The sequence below is a fragment of the Juglans regia genome, chromosome 6, assembly GCF_001411555.2.
Source record: "Juglans regia cultivar Chandler chromosome 6, Walnut 2.0, whole genome shotgun sequence".
Classification (NCBI taxonomy): domain Eukaryota; kingdom Viridiplantae; phylum Streptophyta; class Magnoliopsida; order Fagales; family Juglandaceae; genus Juglans; species Juglans regia.
This window is the reverse complement of record NC_049906.1, coordinates 34,917,935-34,939,647: the sequence shown is the minus strand read 5'-3', so window position 1 is coordinate 34,939,647 and position 21,713 is coordinate 34,917,935. Positions and strand designations below refer to the sequence as shown.

At 35.5% G+C, this 21,713-nt stretch overlaps 1 protein-coding gene, 1 non-coding gene and 1 pseudogene across 2 annotated transcripts; 2 read left to right on the top strand and 1 right to left on the bottom strand.

Moving 5' to 3' along the window:
• Positions 1-9,821: 9,821 nt before the first annotated feature.
• LOC118348575 lies at positions 9,822-12,287 on the top strand (annotated as a pseudogene).
• A 158-nt stretch (positions 12,288-12,445) lies between these two features.
• On the top strand, positions 12,446-20,496 carry LOC109020488 (disease resistance protein RPP2B-like). The gene is made up of 8 exons (XM_035690784.1): positions 12,446-12,547; positions 12,716-13,000; positions 13,110-14,012; positions 14,294-14,595; positions 16,590-17,450; positions 17,923-18,597; positions 20,041-20,120; positions 20,292-20,496. Exons 1-4 carry the CDS (start codon positions 12,446-12,448, stop codon positions 14,543-14,545), a joined length of 1,542 nt encoding a protein of 513 aa, XP_035546677.1. The 3' UTR covers positions 14,546-14,595; positions 16,590-17,450; positions 17,923-18,597; positions 20,041-20,120; positions 20,292-20,496.
• LOC118348839 lies at positions 16,010-16,115 on the bottom strand. The gene has a single exon (XR_004801846.1). It is a non-coding gene; the product is annotated as a small nucleolar RNA R71 (small nucleolar RNA).
• Positions 20,497-21,713: the final 1,217 nt, after the last annotated feature.

Here is a 21,713-nt window from a genome sequence, read left to right as displayed (position 1 = left end):
AAACATCATCTTTCAAGGCATCATTTAAAACACCAATTTATGGCATCCTTTTTAAAACATCATTTAAAAGCATAAGGCATAAACCTCAACGTTTCATTTCATAGAAAATAAAGACAATAGATATTACGTATAGTCATCTATTCACATGCATACACTTAATACTTGGGTTGCATAAAAAGGGGCTGCCAATAAGGGCTATTACATACGTATACCTTTGAACACTTATACTTTGCATCTTTCGTAAAACGTCGTTCATGTCATTTCGTAAAGCATCATAAATGAAAAGTATTTCATTTTCATTTCAGAAAATTCTAGAAGAATATGAATATAATACTTACCTGAAGTCCATGATATTCTCATATCATGCAGTCTATTCATGTGCGTGTCAGATGACAACCTACATGCATACGCATAACCTTAGCGTCATTCTATATCTAGTACATAAGCAATTTAACTAGAAATAGAACCACACTTCACTTGGGGCCACTCTTCTTCTATCCCTGGGCTCTTATGTGTCCCTTACTATGCCAAAACCTTCGAGTCTCTTCTAGACTCAACGTTCTACTTTGATTGCTTATCCACTTAAAGTGAATCATGAGGTTCACTTTCGGGTTAAAATACTAAGACCTTCATCTTATTCTTCTTATTAACATCATTCTGATGCATGACTCAGGCAGACTAAGTCACGCATCCCAATCCTAGACAATACACACGTCACTTCCTACATTTGAGCCTATGCTTCCTCATCATCGTCATAATCCTCATCAATGCATATCACATGACTTTAAGCCAACTCTGAGGCTCAAATATCGTGTACCTAAGCTTAGGACAGATTATCCATTGCTTATGGTAAATCCATCTGGCACATGTGTCTACAAGATACAAATATACCTTATCTCCTTTTCACCTAAGATTAAACGTTGATCACCTGTTTGTGTAAACAAGCATCATAGTCCGATACCAATTTTTTCTTACTCAGTTGGCAAGACTCTTCCTACTTCCTATCCCGTTACAAGTTCATCCCAACACTTGGCACAACAAAACTCCATTCACAACTACACCTTACGCCACATCACATAGCTCGAGACTATTCCCAAGCTACACCATGAACATGTCACATCACCTAGCATCCTGCTACGTCACTTCTACACCAACTCCTCACTCATCAAAAACACGACTTCCCACTTAGCCATGTCACTTCGTGACATTCCCTCATCATGCTCCCGATACATCACTGCTACGCCATTCCGTCACTTCACACATACTCCCAGCTATAACTCAACTACATGGTGACACCTATCACCTTAGACTACAAGCCACATCATAACTACTTCGGGACACTATTTCACAGTTCCTGACACTCCATATCAAGTTCCACACTTCTCAACTATGTAACCATCCAACCCTTGACGACACGCCATCTAGGGGTATCATGACTTCACCACATGGAATACACGTCACGTGTACTCTCTTCACAATACACTAGGCCACATCACCACTACGTCACATACTTCATAGCACAGTTTACAACACTACATAGCACACCTCCCAACTACGCCCAACATTTTGCTACATAACCACACTTCACAGCGAACTCCACAACACAACACAACCAACTTCACAATAAAGCTAACAAGGATAAAAGGGAAATAAAGTTATACCATTGTTAGGATAACCCGTGCGTTGCTCACTGTCCGACACGACTTGTGGCATCAGAAGCCACTAGCTTGGGTGGTAGCGATCACCGCTGTGACCTTGAAATGGGACTACTTCGAGTGGATAGATCTAAGGTTTCTCAACTAGATCTAGGCTTTGTTGGGTTTAATGTGACTATGGAAGGTGGCCAACACAGTGGGGAGTTCGTGGGTGGCTGAGGAAGAGCCATACGCAGTGGCTAAAGCCGTGTACAGTGGTGGTTAGCCACGTACAGTGGCTGTTTTGGGCATTTGGGAGCTGTTTGGGTGTAGGGATAGCTAGGTGTGGTCTTAGAAGGCTCATGGTGGCCTCTAGAGGTGGAGCAAGGCGACATTTAGCCATGTACAGTGCATCCGAGAGGGTGAGAGTCCGTGATAGGAGAGAGGACTGTTGGGTACTATGGCTAGGCATGGAGGAGCCTGATGGGGTGCTGGTGGATCTGTGGTGGCAAAAGGAGGCGACACGGTGGCTTACGGCGGCAGATCTTGCCATGGGTGGTGAAAGCCATGTGATAGAGAGTGAGGGAGTGTGTGGGAGAAAGGGGGCTCGGCTGGAGGAAGGGAGGCTAGGGGGAGGTCATCGATGAGAGAGAAGGCTGATGGTGGTGGTGCGGTGGCGTGGGAGGCGGCGTACAACAGTGCTAGGGAAGAAACCCATGTGTTTCGTGCGTGCATGAGTTGGAGACAGAGAAGGGGCTGCCGTGGGCTAGGTTCGACGGTGGGGTTACTGGGAGGTCGTGTAGGCGGAGCTAGCTCACGACAAGAGGTGCTCGCATGGGGGAGAGCGAGCTGTCGTGAAGGGCTTCAACGGTGGAGGGTGCTCGCTAGCGTGAGGGGGAGCTGGTGAGGTAGTCGGTGGCGTACGACGACGCTGGGGGCTGAAGAAGGAATCAGGTGAGGGGAGAGGAAGACGTGCGAGGGAGGGAGGAGAGAGAGGGAAGAGGGAAAAGTGAGGGAAAAAGGGAGGGAGCTAGGGTTTTAATCTCGGCCCTTTACTTTTGGATCTTCAAAATGATCTAACGGTGAGCTTTAAATATTAATTTGAAAATGCGTAAACACTAACTTAACTAAAAACACTGAGAGGAATTAAAATAGAATATAATTTAAACTAAAATTTAGCTTATAAAATAATAATCTTTCATCATTAAATAAATGATAAAGTTTTGTTTAATATTTTTAAGAGAATGAAACCATCTAATTACTTAGAGTTTTTAACATAATTTAAGTCTCATAATATTGTAAATAGCTAAAATCATGTTGATAAAATGATTTTCTATAATTATAATATTTTTGAAACTTTTAAAAAATATTATAATTGTCTTACTTAAAATCAGATTTGGTTCAATAACATTGGAAATACCCTATATAAATATTTCTAGGGCATTTAAAATATTCGAGGGCTATAAAACACTGGGTTTGCTTTAAAAATCACACGCTATATTTAAAAACACAACTTCAATATTTTAAATGTGTAGATGAGACTCGTGGCCAACCGAGAGAGAAATGAGCTGGTTGTTACATTCTCCCCTCCTTATAATAAATTATGTCCTCAAAATTTGCATAATTCATGGGAGAAAAGGAGCGGGTTGTTACAATTTGTAATCTATTTTTATAATTTCTCTCTGTTTGATATGCCTAATTTTATATCTAGTATTTAATTTGTCCTTATAGCGCTACTGAGATTCACTAAGCTCGTCGAGCTTCTTGTACAACTAGGTACGGTCTCTCTCCAACGACAAACATTGTTTGTTGAGCAACTCCTTCTACGAACGGAGATAGTCAACATTCAAGTTTAGGTCCCAGAGGGAGTTCTTGGCCTTCGTCAATGCGTCGGTATGCTCACGGAAGCTTCGAGTTGTCTCCTCTAACTTCGTTTCACGATGAGACAAATGATCTCGCCATGAGACCCGTTCCTCCTATAGCACCCTAAGCTCGAACTGGCTACGAGCAGCCTCCCTTCTTGACCAGCCCAGATCGCTCTTGAGGTTGGATACTTCCTCACAGAGACTATCAACATCTTCCACTAAGGAGTGAGTATAACCCTCGACTTGATTGAGAGCCTCCTTTAACTCAGCCTTTTCAGCCTACAACCTGGTGACCTCATTTCGTGCCCAATAAGGGAACATCCTACAGCACAGGCCGCCAACTTGTCTACCCCATGTCAAGCTATACTTATCAAGGTAAGGTCACTTATCAAGGTGAAAATATGGGGAAACAATAGAAAGGTTTACTGAAGAAAAGAGGCTTCTAAGTTTGTTCACCATCTTGTGGACAGAGTTGGCCCTCGCCTCATCATCACCTATGGCATTCTGTGCAGCTGAAGACCTAGGGCAATCCTCACCCTGAGGAGATCTCAAACCACGGAGTGAGCCGAGAGGATAAGATGGAAAAGCGAAAGGGGAAGGAGGCGAATGTCCTCCACCCATGAAGGCTTCAGCCCCACCTTCGTCTATGGGTAAGGGAGAATCCTCGTCCTTCTCCTCATCTTGTGTGGAAGCCACTTCTTGATCACTTCGTCTAGCCGGAGTAAAGAAAAGGACCCCTTTTAGGGCCACGGGAGAGGAAACCTCTTTTCTTAAAGAAACACTATATGGTGAGGAGGGTATTGAAACCCTACCCGCGCTCAAGTCCAAATCGACAAGGTCCTTACAAGAGAGACCCTTGTGGTCGATAGGAAGAATAGGGGCCTCACCACCCTAAAAGGCAAAAGGAACCCAGAGTGGGGTGAGCTCCCTGTCAGCCACTTCTTCCTTAGGAGGATCCTCGACCTCCAACCACATAGGGGTGCCATCCCAACTTCCTCGGGCACCCTGTTGGGAGTAGCATCCCGAGGCGTACTGGAAAAGGAGTCCAAGAATCCCTCAAAGAAGGATAGGTCGATGTCAGCATCTTCCTCGTCATCAATTATCCCCTGATCGCCTAGTGAGGTTGACGGAAGAGTAAAGATTGGCGAATGCGCGAAATCTACGACCGTGGAAGGGAATTGGAAATCCAAAGTCATCTTCAGATCCGCGGAGACCTATTCCAATAGCTCATCAACATTGTCTAAGTCAAGAGAACCTTCTAGGATAGGAGGCTAAGCACTTGGTGAAACCCAAGTAGACTGATGGGGGTCTTTCGACAAGCGTGAAGATTTGTGCGATTCCGACCACCACTAGACTCAAGTGTATTCTCATCTTCCTTGGCAATACTTCTTCACCCCTTTGTCGGCAAGGTGTTAGCAGGTCCTTTCTTACCCCAAGGAATGATGAGATCCCTAAACAATTGGCAGCCAACCACATGAGACTGGTTTGGCATCACTAGAAATTGGTTTATGTTCACCCTGGTCAAAAGCACACATGTCCAAACCTCCTCCTAGTGTTGCTCGACCAAGGAATAAACTAGTTCTAGGCCAACTTGCCCCCAACCAAAAGGAGTGATGGAAATCATCTTGTGATTGGTAAAAATCCCCCACGAAGCACGAACAGGGAACTTAACTTTGGTTACTTCATTACTAGGGAACTCCCAACCTTGACCAAACACAAAAAATAATTTTCGTTGCCAAGCCTTAGCGTTAGAATACTAACCCTTAGATCAGGCGACCTGACACTTGGGTCGAGACTCGAGATTGAAAAAAGCAAACATTCACCCCTTGTGACCTAACCGCGTGGGTCAGTATGGACTCCGGAGCAGTCAAATCGAGATACTCCTATTTGGTTTGTTCCAAAACCATCCGCCACACAACACAACATCTCATCAAAATCCTCCAGACATTTGGGTGTAGTTGGGCAAGAGCCAACCCCAAATAGTGAAGAACGTGGTGCACAGGACAACAAAAAGGAAATCTCAACCCATGTGAGAAGGCAAGGGCGGACAAGGCCACTTTCGCAACAACACCCTTCTAATCGATGGTCCCACGTCGAGTTCCAAGAACTTCTAGAATCACCGAGTCAGAGACTCCAAACGAATCTCACAAACCTTTAAGGTCAGCGGGGGTGGTGCTAGAAGACAAGTTGTATCCCTCAAAGTAGGGAGGGCTACGCTATGGAAGGGGCTCAGACACCCTCGAAGACCCAGCCTTGCAGGGAGAGTGCGAGCCATACGAAGGAAATCATGAGGTATTCTTTGGGGCCATTGATGCGGGCATGAAAAATGTAGAGCAAAGGATAGGGTTTAAATAGGATGCACTAACAGAGAACAAGAAAATGGATGATGAGAAAGAAAAGAACAAAAAGGTAAGGAATGTTGTTTAAATAGACGGGGAAAGAATGGTTGGGACACTCCAGGTGGGAAGCCAATGGAAAGAGAGGCTACAAAATCACTACGGACGAATCTCACGATCTTGGTGACATGAAAGGGCGCAAGCACAAAGCCATTATGTCCACTCCCGAGAAACGGGAGCACAAACCTCCAATAGAAATTAATGTGGAAAAGGACAAAATTGAGCTAGTGATTAAATTCTCGTCACGTCAGCATGGTAAGAATTTGTGGGGTAATTGGAGGGGGAGTTTTTATCTCCATCAGTTGGGCCTGATGTGGTTAGTTAAAGCCCACTAAAATAGTCCACTAGCCTAGTGAGCAAGGAGTGTACAATTTACCCACATTTCGAAGATCACCTAGTCTGGTCAATCGGGTTGCTCAGATTTTCAGGTCATATGCATAGGCCTAATTGAGGATAGTTATGATATTAGTATCATATTTTAATACACAATTAGATCATATAGATGTGAGAATGTGATTGAGAATGAGAAGCTGGGAGAAAGGTACACATGTTAATTACAAGCTTAAGGTTTTTGGTAATCATATATTTGTTTGGCTTGCAATTAGGAAATTCAGATTTGGGCTTAAAAAAAACTCCCAATAATAGTATATGGAACTTTGCACATGAGTACATAAAGTACCTTCAAGTTAGTGGGAGTGGAATTATTTTTTAATCCCATTTGTAGATGATATTTTGCTTTCAAACAATAATTTAGATTTGCTTCATGAGACTAATAGTTCTCCGAAGCTTTGAAATGAATGATTTAGATGAAGCCTCTTTACTCACAAAAAAAAAAAAAAAGAAGATAGAAATTATAAGATGCTATAACCACTTAAAAGAAAACGATTGAAATAAGATCCAATAACCATTTTTAAGATCCAATAACAAAAACCATAAGATTTGATGAAGCAGATTTTGGATTCTTACTTGCTACAATATATACCACATTATATATATATATATATATATATATTGTTTAAATCGGAATTTTGTATGACATGAAGGCTGCATTAACCATTTTTCTTTTCTTTTTTTTAAGAAAAAAGAAAAATGAGGGAAAGAGAAATGAAGTCATATAAGAAAGTACGCAAGATAGAATAAACATGCAATTAACGGCCATCCATTTTCTTTTTCAATCCCATAATCTCATTGAATGCTTCTTTTGTAGCTCTGAAAAGGCAGAAGGAGCTGTAAACTTGCAGATATATATAAATTTTAGATGGAGGATCGATCATGTGTAATTTATCCTAATATAATTAATTTCCTATATATATTGAATTAGATACACATATATATTAGGGAGTTGCCAAAGTTTTTTCTCACATCTTTCTTCCACAAATTCGTACTCTTTCTGCAATGTTGACAATTGATTTGGATTAGTTTTCTATGCAAGGAAATTTCTCGCCTTTAATATGTAAATTGATACGATTTGATATAATACGTTATAATTTATTTAAAATAAATTGAATTTATAAAAAAAAATAAAAAATCTTGTTAGTTTGTAAACTTTACTATAATTAATGATCAGATCTATACGTGAACTAATTTTTTTGTTTTTACTTTTTGTTCTAATAAAGTTTGTTTACATGGTATTTTGCAGTAGTAATAAAAAATAATAAGAAAATAATTTAATTTCAATCTAGGAATAATTTGAATTTTTAATTTGAATTTTGTTATGTCATGTTATATATGTTAATGTTAGTATATCTTAAGTAATTATTAATTTAATTAAAAATATATATGATTATAAATGATCAAAATTAAAAATAATATTTTTCTTCGATTAAATGTGTTAATGAATAGATAAATAATATTAATAATAGTGATGATGATGAATGATGGATTGGCTTACGTCCTCGAGAAGTGGCCAATGCCACTATGGGTAAAAAGGAAGTTTTCTTTTTTCTTTATTTAATAAAAAAGAAGTTGCTGAAGAAGTTGACTAACGCATAGGTTTGTTGTAACACGGTGGCCTAAGGCCAGAATTCAAGACAAGATTATTTTTATAAATTTTTAATATAATAATTCAATCAACTTTTCAATTAAATATAATAAGTAACAAACATTCTGATTATACAATATATCATTTTTTTTGTGTAAGTTTTAAGATCAAGAATTTTTTATTTTTAGCTAAAGGTATGTGATTTAATTGTCATAACATTCAGCTTCCAAAATAGAGGTTTGAAATTCAAAACCACCTCCCCCAAATCGAAAAAAAAAAATCATAAAATTTTTCTTTCTCAGATCATGATTAATATTATTTAAAGTTGAGATTATAATCTAAATTTTATATTCTATTCTTAATTACTGTATATCTCAAATAACTATGCTTTTTTATGTTATAAGGTGTTTATTAGAAATATTAATTATTAATTTATTTACAACTCATAGCAAAATGTTAAAAGAATATCCGAGATGTATTGGTTACAATACTAACATTTTTTAATATGCATTTTCTATCAATTTTATTTTTTTAAAAAAATATAAATGACTTGTGTCAATTTTTTTGAACAAACCACATTAGCCATTAGGGGCTTAATTAAGGAGTGGGGGCCTTAGACAAGCCCACGCATATATGTTTACATTTGCATATAAATAAATTAATGCCAATACTCTAATGAAGTTGGTTGAGATAATAAAAGCTCACACATATCATATAAATAAAATAATATCAATATTTTACGATTATATGTTGTGTTATTCTATTATTTTATCTCAATTTCTAAATAACATAATCAATAGCGAAAAGCTGGCAACAGAGAGATCAGAGGGGGACGGGCTTCCTAAAAATACATAAATAATGATGAAATTTAATCAATCTAATTGATCTTGCATGGAGATTCTATTATTGGAGATGTATTAATTTGGGCGAATATTGCACATAATAATAATATTTCTCTTGTCGTTTACAACATCAAATAGGATTTACAAAAAAAAAAAAAAAAAAAAAGAAGAAGAATGATTGGCGTCGATCGAGAAGAGGCCCACACCAAAGACAAAACTAGCTGCACGCCTTATTAATATGCATGGACTTCAATTCGCGTGAAAGCAATTGAGGAAGTTGCTCATCATTTTCTTTCACCGACTGCTTTGTATTTGGCCCAAAGAGATCACTATCAGGAAAGATAAAAAAATAAAGAGAGAAAAAAAAGAGACAAATTCATTAGGTCTTGATTTAGGATGTGATCTATTTTCTTAACAAATTAAAAAAATCAGCTGGATATTCCTATGAAAATTATAACTAATAATAAGAGGAAGTTCCCATGCATTGTATCATGATATTTTTTTTTGAACTGTTAAATTTATAAACGAAATCATGTAGCTTATAAATAAACGTGACTTGATTTAATATACTTTAAAATTTTTGAAAATGAAAAAAAAAAAACAAGAAAAAACCATATTAATTAGTTTTTAAACTTTACTATTAGGAGATCTCCACCTAAACTAAACATTTTAATTTTAGTTTTTGTTCAATTAAAAAATTAAAATAAAAAATTTATTTTAGTTTATGTACATGGTATATATTAAGCGGTAACATCGAAAAGCGATAAGAAAATAATTTAATTCTGATCATGTCATTTTATATAAAATATATACATGTCGTACAAGTTGATGTAGTGTATATTTGAGTGATTATTCATTTAATTAGAAACATATATGATTAGAAAAGATAAAAAGAAAATGGAAGAACAATATTTCTCTTACATTTAAAATGTCCTAATTTACACCATTAAATAAATAATAATAATAATAATAATAATAATAATGAATGAATGATTGAGCCAGAGAAAGGCCCACCAAGGGTACCGTTTATTCTCATCTTTTATTTGGTCTACTTTCCATAAGATGCAACACGCGCGGAAGTTGCCAAGAAGTTCCTCCTTCATGCAACGCTGTATCCACTTCTTTAAACTCATACAAGTAGCTCCATCATCATCCACGAGCCATCTGCAATTAATTATACTTTACATTCAAAATGACTTCTTCCATCGCATCACCGGGAGTGCTCTCCTCTGCTTCCTCCTCCAATTCATCTTCCTTACCCTTTCGGTGGAGTTATGATGTATTCTTGAACTTTCGAGGTGAGGATACTCGTAATAATTTTACTAGCCATCTTTATAGTGCTTTACAACAAAAGGGAATCGACACTTACATAGATGAAAAGCTTAGAAGAGGTGAAGAAATTTCACCTACACTTTTAAAGGCAATTGAAGAGTCAAAGATTTCGATTGTTGTATTTTCTGAAAACTATGCGTCCTACGTGGTGTTTGGATGAGCTGATGAAAATCCTAAAGTGTAAAGAATCAAATCAACAGAAGGTTTTACCGGTATTTTACAAAATTGATCCATCGGTAGTACGACACCAAAAAAACAATTTCAAAGAAGCTTTGGCGAAACATGAAGACGGGTTCAAGGATGATCATGCTAAGGTTCAGAGTTGGAAGACTGCCTTAAAACAAGCTACCCAGATATCCGGTTTGCATTTAAAGATCAACGAGTAAGTCCAACATGAACTCTTATCCTCCTATCGCTTCATATATTTTTTTAGTTTTGATATATATATATATATATATATATATATATATATTTGTAAGTATATATATATGTATATGTATAGTGCGTGTGAATGCGTTAGAATTAAATCCTAGCTTGAATTGAGACTAGGCTTCAACAACTTTTGTTTCCATATATTCTTAATTTGAAAAACAAAGAAATTTGAGATATATTACAAAATTATAACTTAAATCAATAAAATGCTAATGAAAGCCATATTCTGAAACTAAGATGTCACTCTTGTTGTATATCATGTATGTCAAGTTGGATGAGAACATTACCAATATATATATATATATATATATATGTAGTCAAATTAAATTGGAAGGTACAAATTAAGTAGAGTTTATCTGTACTTTGGAGTGCAAATCAATACTTTTTTAAGTTTATGGTATAAATTAAAATGGTGGTAGGATAAATGACAGCATACAATGGCTTTGCTTCTCCACCATTTTAAACTTCTATTTCTTATTCCTTTTTTAAGTATTGAGTTTGATAAGAGATTGGAATCCCTACAGTACTATTTCAAAGACATTTCATGTTAGTCCAATCCCTATCCCCAAAACCATCTCAATTCGTCTCGTTTCATCTCATTATTATAACTTTCACAAATTTTCACACAAAGTATATATAATGAACAATTTAATTTTTTCAAATCTCAAAACAATAATAATATTAAAAAATAATATTTTAATAATATTTAATTCAACTTTCAACTTTCATATAAAACTATCTCATTTTATATCACTATTCAAACAACCTTAACTGCATTAATTTGTATGTACTTGACTTAGGTCAACCCATGGGAGTATTGAGATTCAGGTTGACATGAAGGATATGAATTTTGTAACTTCTTCGTAACCTATCAATATTAATGTCATTGATTACATGACATTAAAGAAGAGGAAGTCAAATTCATGAATTTTCTTTAATCTTTTTGCATTGGTAGGAACGAATCTGAATTTATCCAGAAGATTGTTCAAGAGGTCTCAAGCATACTACCAAATCGTACACGCTTGCATGTTGCCAATTATCCGGTTGGGTTAGAGTCTCATATAAAATATATTACTATGCTTTTACGTATGGAGATGGTTAATGAGACACGCATGACAGGGATCTTCGGTATTGGGGGAATTGGTAAGACAACTATTGCAAAAAAGATGTATAACCTCATAGTTGATCAGTTTGAAGGGAGTTGTTTTCTTGCAAATGTTAGAGAAAATTCAAAACCAGATAAGGGCGGTCTCATCCAACTGCAAGAGAAAATTCTTTATGATGTCCTAAGAGATCCAAACGTTAAGGTCAGTCATGTTGATCAAGGAATCAATTTGATACAGGAGAAACTTTGTCGTAAAAAGATTCTTTTGGTTCTTGACGATATTGATTGTTTAGACCAATTAGAAAATCTAAGTGGAAGATGTGATTGGTTTGGATTGGGAAGTCGAATCATCATAACAACAAGAGATGAGCATCTACTAGTGCTGCATGATGTTGCTAATTGGAAATATCCTATGAATAAAATGGATCCTAAAGATGCTCTTAAGCTCTTTTGCTGGCATGCCTTCAAGCGTGACCAACCGGATAATGATTTTGTGGAACTCACAAAACTTGCACTACAATATGCTGGTGGCCTTCCGCTCGCTTTGACTGTGGTAGGCTCAAATCTACGCGGAAGAGATATACATTATTGGAGAAGTGAATTGGAAAAGTACAAAAGAATTCCAGATAGAAGATCCATGATATACTCAAAATAAGTTTCGATGGATTAGATTATTTGGAGCAAAATATTTTCCTCGACATTGCATGTTTCTTCAAAGGAAAAAAAAGGAAATATATCATTAAAATATTGAGCGGCTGTGGTTTTTTTCCTGATACTGGTATTATAAAGCTCATAGATAAATCTCTCATAACTGTTAAAGAATATGACAAATTGACTATGCATGACTTACTTGAAGATATGGGCAAAGAAATTGTTCGAGAAGAATCACCTGGAGAACCTGGGAGACGTAGTAGATTATGGTTTCATGAAGATGTGCGTTATGTACTTGAAGAAAATACAGTAAGATTCACTTTAGAAATATATTTTTATTTCTCAGTTCTCTTTTTTCTGAATTGAAGCTACAATTAAAAAAAATAGAAAAACTAATAATTTTAGCAAGTGTTGAACTATATTAGAAAACTGTTCTTCGATATTTGATAGAACGCTTGTCATGTATTCTCTCACTAGGGTACGGAGCAAATAGAAGGCATATTGATAAATTTGCCCCAAGGGGACCGCACGATACGCTTGAGTCCAAAGGTGTTTGGAAAGATGAAAAAACTTAGAATATTTATAAACCACAATGCAGGTTTTTGTGGCAAATTGAATTATCTCTCTAATGAGTTGAGAGTTCTTCATTGGCCCAAATGTCCTTTGCTCTCTTTGCCATCTAATTTTCATGGAGAGAAACTCGTTGTTTTAAGAATAGAAAGAAGCATGATTAGAGAGATGGGCGTGACATTGCAATCTAAGGTAAATATTTTTATTTTCAATATCACGTCGATCTGTCTTACTTTTAAGGCATGCTGCAAATTTCCTTTAATTGTTAATATATTTCCTTTATTTTCTTCTTTTTAAACAGAACTTAACATCTCTAGATCTCAGTTACTGTGAATACTTGACAAAAATATCGGATCTTTCAAGTTGCTCAAATCTAGAGAAGTTGATTCTTCATGATTGTAGAAGTTTAGTTGAGGTTCATGATTCTGTTGGACTTTTGGATAAGCTTGTTCAATTGGATTTTACTTATTGTTCCAGACTAAAGAAGTTGCCAAGAAGCTTCAAGTTGAGATCTCTAGAATTACTTGAAATATCTGATTGCACAAGCCTTGAAAACTTTCCTGAAATTGAGTGTGAAATGGAACATTTGAAGTCTCTCTGGTTAGAAAGCGTTGTAATACAGGAGCTACCATCATCCATTACATACCTCATTGGGCTCCAGAAGTTATTTATGTATGGGTGCGAAAGCCTTGTGCGTCTTCCAATAAACATTTTTCAATTGGAATGTCTAGAGAGTGTTGACATCAGATGTTGTCCAAATTTTGTAAATTTTGGAAATGAGGTGGGGCATAGTGGACAATCCATGCCAGGTACACAGGGAAATGAAATTTCATCAAGTATGGAATTGCTCCCATTGTCGCCTCCAGAATCAAATAATTTATTTAATTTCTCATCCAGTTTGAGGAAATTAAGTCTATCTGGTAGTGGTATTGTTAGCCTTCCTCCATACATTGAAGGATTTGTTGGATTGTGTGAGCTTGATTTGGTAGACTGCAAGCAACTTGAAGAAATTCTACACCTTCCACCAAATATACAAGTGTTAAAGGCTCAAGGATGCGGGTTATTGAATCGCTTTCCTCATGTATCGACAAAATCTTCATTCGGTACACCTGACTTAAAACTACTAAGATGGATTGACTTATCAGAGTGCAATAAAGTGGATGTGGATGTAGTGAATCATGAGCCAAATCCATTATTGGTTCAGGTATACATGTCCATCTATTATGATCTCTAATTTCTTTATGTTTAGTATTTGATAGCTTGTATTTGTTTTCTAACATATACTTGGTTTAATAGGAACACTTTCGAAAGAAAGATTCAAGTAGGATTATATACCCAGGAAGTAGGATTCCAGAGTGGTTCTAGTATCACAAGGAGAATACTTCATATGATAATCCTATTGAAATAGAAATAGAGCATAATGTGTTCATGTGTGGGCGTGAGATCGTAATATTCGTTTTGTGTTATGTTGTGGCATCCCTTCAGGTGGATATTTCTTATATTAGTATCTCAATAAATGGCAAGTTGATTAGAAAAGATGAAATGTGGCAAGTATCGCCTTCAATGAACCCGCATCATGTATGTCTACAATACATAGCTGCACATTCTATTGATCAGAAGGTGTCAAGAAGTTACAAGGAGGGGAACAATATGAGGTTTACATTTCGAAGTGATTCAGAATATGATGAAGCAATCTTGAAAAGTGCTGGAGTCCATCTAATATATATACAGGAATGACAATTTCATCGATCCTATTCTACTTTCCAAGAGACACCTGCTAGATGATGGTGAGCATGACTTAGAACAAAAGAGGCAATCTTCTGTAACCATACCAGACTTTAACAGTAACAGACTTGCAGCTATTTTTACATTTTAAGAGTAGTGTAATTTTTATTTTTCTTTAATTTCATTTTAAATATTTCTTTGATATTTATTTACTTTCATATTTTAGAATTTATTTTCATGAATATGCCTAGCTAAAATTTCAACTAAGGTTAAGGCCAGAATTAGTAATATTATTTATGAAATTGATTGTTTTTTTCCAATTATTGATGCGTTCAACAATTTATTGTTCTTGCTTCATATCAATTAAGAGGGATAAAAATCCTTGATATAAATTCAATCATATTTTTCTCACGATCTTGAATAATCTTAATTAGTCGAGAACCTGCTTCATAATTTTGTTAACAATAAGATTCTCAATTAATAGTTTTTTCAGTGTTTAGATTAATGGTCATTTTTAAAATTTATTTCATTTTTTTATAGTGATTAGATTAATAAATTAATTATTTCTTACTTTGATTCGTCATTGATTGAATAGTTCTTAACTTCTTATTTTAATTAAGAACTTATTTTTCTAGACTGAATTAGAATTTATTTAGTTTATATTTGATTGGTTTCCTACACTTATACAAATCTCTATTGGTTCGACCTCGTTCTTAATAAACTATACTTTGGTACAGTTTGTATACTTGTGAGGTACAATTAAATTTCACAATAAGTTTTTGGCATCGTTACCGGGGATATGGTTAGGAAAACACAACATTGAATATTGACTAAATTTATTTTTCTATTAGTTGTAGTTAGTTCTTTGGTACAGTTTGTATACTTGTGAGGTACAATTAAATTTCACAATAAGTTTTTGGCATCGTTACCGGGGATATGGTTAGGAAAACACAATATTGAATATTGACTAAATTTATTTTTCTATTAGTTGTAGTTAGTTCTTCTAAAAAAAATTTAAAACAAAATTGCTATATTGCTTGGTGTAGTAAAACGCGGATATATACGTGATCATGCACATCATTTCACTAGTCTGGATTTTGATTCTTTGTCTACAATGGGAAAAACCTCAAGGATGCATATACTTGTAAGGAGTTGGTTTTATCCATTACCACTCCATCATGTAAACTACTACGGCACACTTTGAGCTGAAACTATAAATAATTCAATTACTTTCTATCGTTCATGGTTTCGTGGACGAAGATCCTTACTTGCAAGTCAACGATTTTCTTAAAATTTATGCTACCTTTAACTTCTAAAACTTCACGAATGAGTCAGCTCATCTGCGCTTGTTTCCTTTTTCTTAGAAGGATAAGGCAAATGCATGGTTTAACTCTCTCTGCCTTCTACATCTTTTACTTCTTTGGATATTCTTGTAAAAACGTTTCTTTCTAAATTTTTTTTCAATATAAAAAACTAATACTTTGAGGAGAGAGATTGCTAATTTTTAACAAGATGATAGTGAAAGTTTTATGAGTTGGGAGGGATTTAAGGACCAGATTCTGAAGTGTCTCCACCAAGGTCCTGAGACACGAAGACAAGTGCACTATTTTTATAACGGTTTAATTTAGAGACTCAGAGAGTCAAGTTGGCCAGTTGGTGATAAGCATGCAGATAATGCTAAAACATCATTCGGATGTATTCTATGAGTATGATTGCAACTCGAAATCTGACTATTATCCACAACAGAAGAGGCACTACTAAACTGATCAAATAACTCTTAACATAAATTCATCCTAAGTGATTCATATATAATGTCGCGTGTTAATCCTAGCATTTTACTCTTGAGTGTAGTCTTCAAACCCGACGAAAAGAATCCAATCTCCACTCTTCACAGCTTTACAGGACAAGTTTAACCTAACAAATACTTAGAAATGTTTTCTCGAAATAAAGTACTCTTGTTAGGGTTATTGATTGCGACATTCACATATGCATATATGTTTGCAAAACATTTACTGGTTACATAGGGAAAAAAACTTAATTTGTCAATCTTTCGTAGGATTGCACATCATGCCACCATTTGCTCAGAAACAGACTACTTGGTCTTGGCCAACTTCACATAGGCTGGTGAAGCTCATCTGGACAAGTGGCGCAGCTTCCTGGATGGAAACGTTGTTATCAAAGATAGATTGTAGGATGGATCCACATGTTGCTCCAGTTCAGAGACAACTCAAACATATTCAACTCCAAGATCTACGGAGACAGAGTGGCTTTAAGGAAAATGTACCATAACCAGCAGAGGATTGATCCTACATGGCTTTGATTCACATTCTTTTCCTATCTGCTAACTTTTCATTATGTTTGTATTCTACTGTACTCATTTTGAGTATGTTGTTTCAGCATGTTCTGTGTCAACATGCATTGCCTGTATCTTTATTCATGTTGTTAATCCCTTATTTTTATATCACATCCGTTATGTAATGTTTTACAACAGTAAGGGGGAAGTAATAAACTTTACCAACATATATAATATGAGGGATACGGAGAGTTTGTGAACTTTGTATTTTGATTTGTAGTTGTTCATCATAGGCTGTCTTAGTGCTTGATTTGGGCAACTTTGACCTTCCCTTTCTAGCCCCCGCAAAGCTCAAATATTTCAAGAAATCACTGTTGTTCTCCCTCCCATACATAAACCCTAGATGCAGACCTCTCTTCAATGATCTTGGTCAATTTTCTTCAAGTTAATTCTTTCCTTTTGGATTCAATTGTATCTCTCAAACAACTCTCTAATGAATTCTCGTCTTTCTTGAACAGTTTTATCATCAACTTCAGTGGAAGATCGATTCTATCCTACTAAACTTATCAAGACTTCAATGGCCACTCTTGGTTTTCTCCTTGGGTTTGATAAAAGTCCTCTTAGGTAAGAGCCTTTCTTCCTTCGAAAGTGATATTTGGTCAAGCTATTATGGTGTTGATGATCTAGAATAGTAAAGGGATGAAAAAATAAATGTTTGAGGAAGGCTGATTGGTATTCCTAATGTACTTCCAACGATGAAGATAGGTTGATTTTCCTTTAAAGAAGCATGATTATGTCATATTACTTGACGTCATGAGGCAGGAGTGCTTAGGGCATGTTTTAAAGTATTGCATGCATATTTATCAATCAAAACCAGATATGAAAAAAAGTTGGTTGAATAAATCCTTTCACTATTATCATGTTTAGAACTTCAATTGCATTATCTCATGGTGACTCGTGAAAAAGCATCCATTGATATTCCATGTATCTTATTTTCATGGGAAATTAGTACTATTTAAAGGTATTTTTTAATTAAGTGACATAGAATGAACCCATCTAGAATTGTTTTGCAATGGCTCAAACCTTGCATTCACAGGAAGCTTGTGGAATTTGCAGCAAAGTAATCTCCTCAACCACTTTACTGGAATTTCAGTACATATATACACCAGGAATATTGAAACAGGTACAAGGCCTCAAAGAATATGTTTTTAGACCAAGACCATATTTTTAAGGGAGATTTAAGTGCCTTGAAAACTATGTTTTACAGACCTAATGACCATAAGAAGGGTAAGTTGAATAAGGTTAGAATTACAGCATAACATAGAAGGAATTATAATTTTCTTGGATTCTTTCCGCGTTAACCAAATAGGATGTGTATTGGACCTGATTTCTTATCCCTTTTTCACCTTTTTAGCTTTCTATGGGACTATGATGACCACTTCCCATATTGGAAAGGATGCTGGATGAATTGTTATACTAGGCATTAGAAGGTCACCATTAAAAGGCTGAAATTAATGACCAAATTTATGTGTGGAGGGAAGAAAGGTAATGTGCGTGGAGCTGGTCTTCTTAACATTTGTGGCAAATGCATGCATTGAGATGAAATTAATTAATTTATGTGCAAGTTAAGGGAATCTAAACTGTTGTTGATGTTCTTTTTCATCTTACTGTAATTGTTGATCTTCTTGGGCTGCATTTGTCAAAATACAGGGTAAATGCTTAAAGTCTCTAGTTTGAGAAATGACACAAATCAAAGATCCTAAAGCTCAAGGTATAAGTGGGGTTTTTTTTTTTTTTTTTTTTTTTGTGTTTTTTACATGTATTTTTTTAACACTTTTAATTTTACAACATCATTAAAAAACACTTGAGTGTATAAGTAGAGGAATACATACTACTTGATTAGGTAGAATAAAATTCTGCTCTGTTTTTGGTCTAGGCAATTCGGTTTCTATTATAGCTTCTACTATATATTCAGCTCAATCATTTCCTTTACCTGAAAATCCCTTTTCAATAGGTTTAAACCCTCCATTTTATACTTCAAACCATTAGAAATCAGTGCTTGTTTGTGAGCCACCTTCTCAAGCTTAAACCAACGTGAACAACCATAGATTACACCAAACCAGTAAAATCTGCAGCAGTGAACTAACAACCTATTTCACCTCTTCCTCAACTACTCAACTCAAGCCTCTCGTAGCTATTGAACTTGCCTCATTCTAGACCACCTCAAGAGGTAGCACAACCACCATAGAAGCCACCAAAGCAGCAGGTAAGATCCCTCTTTTAATTCTGTCCAAAACTGTAGCATAGCAGCAAACTCTTTCAGCAATGCGTTTCCTGCTCTAAATTTATGCTATTGATTCCTTCCTACTAGTTTCTGTTTGGTTGACTCTCTAGCTTGTTTATCTCCATTTGATCACTTCTAAATCCTTGCTTGTGTAATTAGTAATGTATTAGAAAGAGGGAAGGTTTGAAAACAAGAAAATACACAAGCTCTTGGCTGTCCTTCCAGTGCAGAAAAAATTCATCAACTTCAACCCTTTTTTTTTTTTTTTGGGTCTGAGATTTTATGGTCATTTGGTAGTCCTAATGTCACATAAAAATTCAGCAACTTCAACCCTTGATTCCTATTAAGTTTCAGCACCTTAGTTGGCTTTTATTTCATCTCTTCAACTCAGACTCAATATGTGACATTAGGACTACCAAATGACCTTAAAATCTCAGACCAAAACCAGCTCTTAAGTTGCTGAAACTGAGGGGAACAGCAACACTCACAACAACGGCAGAAAGTTGTAAGAGACAGCAGCAGTAACATTTTCTCATTTTGTTTTCCCTCTCCTTCTCACATGTAATCTTTTCTTACTCCAAGGACCCTCATCTATACAATATATTCTAGTCCAGTGGATGAAATAGTCGAGCTCAGAATGAAGCAAAACAGAAAACAAAAACATCCTATCTGCAGCAGCAGTTTTCATATTTGAACCCCTCATTGTTTACTCTAATTTCTAATGCTTTTACCTCTTAGTTCCTCTTAACTCAAGCCTCCTCCCCTCTAACTTCATTTGGTTGAGTAGTAGAAAGTATGGTGGAGGAAATGATAATTTGGAGCAAGAAAACATCTATGTTAGTTGCAATTTTATAGTGTTAATTCTTATATTTTTATTAGTTTTGAAATATTTATTTTTCTTACTTAAATTTGAACATTATCTTAATGAAGGAATTGAAGTTTGGAAATGAATCAAAGGTTCGGAAGGAATCAAAGAAGGGAAAGAATTGTAACCATAACAAAATTCAAAGGTAACAGACTTGTAGCTATTTTTACGTTATGAGAGCAGTGTAATTTTTAATTTTTTTTAATTTCATTTTAAATATGGATTTGATATTTATTTACGTTCATATTTTATTGTAGCTTTTAATAACTATAATGTAGCTTTTTGTTTGCTAATTTAGTTGTTTTTGGTGTTGTAGGGGTTGCAGTTTTTGGGGATCAAGATTGGTTTTTTTAAAGTTTTGTGATCGTAAAGTTTGGATCACTTATGGCGTAGGTTGTTTACACGTAAAGTTGTGGTTTGCTTGGTTTTGGTTTATAAATAGGCATGTTCAGATTGGTTTTATTGATTTACTTATTTAGTTTAATGTATAGGTTGTTCTTATTTTACTGGATTTTGATGCCTGGGATGGTTTTTCTTGAATATTTGTAAATCCCACGTGTCCTGTTACCATGGTATTCTTCCACCATAAGTGAGAGCTATCAATAAATTTGAGATACCGTCCTCTTCTTTTTTTTTCAAAAAAAAAAAAAAAACTATACTTATGGCTTGTGGCTGAAAATCAGTCGGCAGTTCCTCTTGTGTCTGGAAATGGCAAAATCAATAAGAACATTGACTCGTTGAAAAAACAAAAAAGAGCAAATGGAAGTGTATTTACAAGATGGTCTAAGCCATGAATTTCATGATACTATATTTAACCAAATCCACCAAAAAATATAAAGGAGAATTATGCTATACCAGACTTCCGAGGAAATGGTCAATTTTTTCTGTTTCATTATCTGCAAATTTCTTCTTCATGTCCTCTGTTTTCTGAAATATGCCTTAATATTATATAATACCCATCTGAAGGTTACAATAATGTTTCAAATGCCTTGTATATAGATCAAGTGGACGTGAGAATGCGTTCGAGAAAGAGGAGCTTGGAGAAAAGTACACATGTTACAAGCTTAAGGTTTTGGTCATCATAATATTTATTTGGCTTGCAATTAAGAAATTATTCAGATTTGGGCTTTAAAAACCTCCAGATAATAGTATATGATACTACTTTGCTAATGAGTACATACATCTTCAAATATTTAATCCCATCTGTAGATAATATTTTGTGTCCAAATATTGTAAATTTTGGAAAAGAATTCAAGCTCCCACTAATGCTTCCTCCAATAAATTCAAGCATTTCTATTTCTAGAGTTGAAGTTCATCATTCAATTGGACTGCTCGATAGGCTTGTACTTTGAATCTTAATCAATGCAATAGCCTCAAGAATCTCCCCAGAAGGCTCAAGTTGAGATCTTTAAAATCACTTTACCTTTGAAGGTTACTCGAGCCTTCAAAACGTTCCTGAATTTCATTGTACACTGGAATCTTTAGAATATAACAGAAATTTCTCCATCCATCGGGCATCTCACTGGGCTTCAGGTTTTATATCTAGGAGGTTTTTCTCTTGGAGGTTGCTCAGGGCTTGGTGAGCTTACAAAGATACTGAAGGGTAAAGGACAGTGCTCTATGCCCTCTGTTTTTTGTTCAACGCAACTAAAAGTATTTCTGAATTGTCTTTGTTTGGCTTTTGTTCAAAGTTTCGAGAAAATTTAGGATAAGAATTGATAACTTAAGTGAGGAAGAT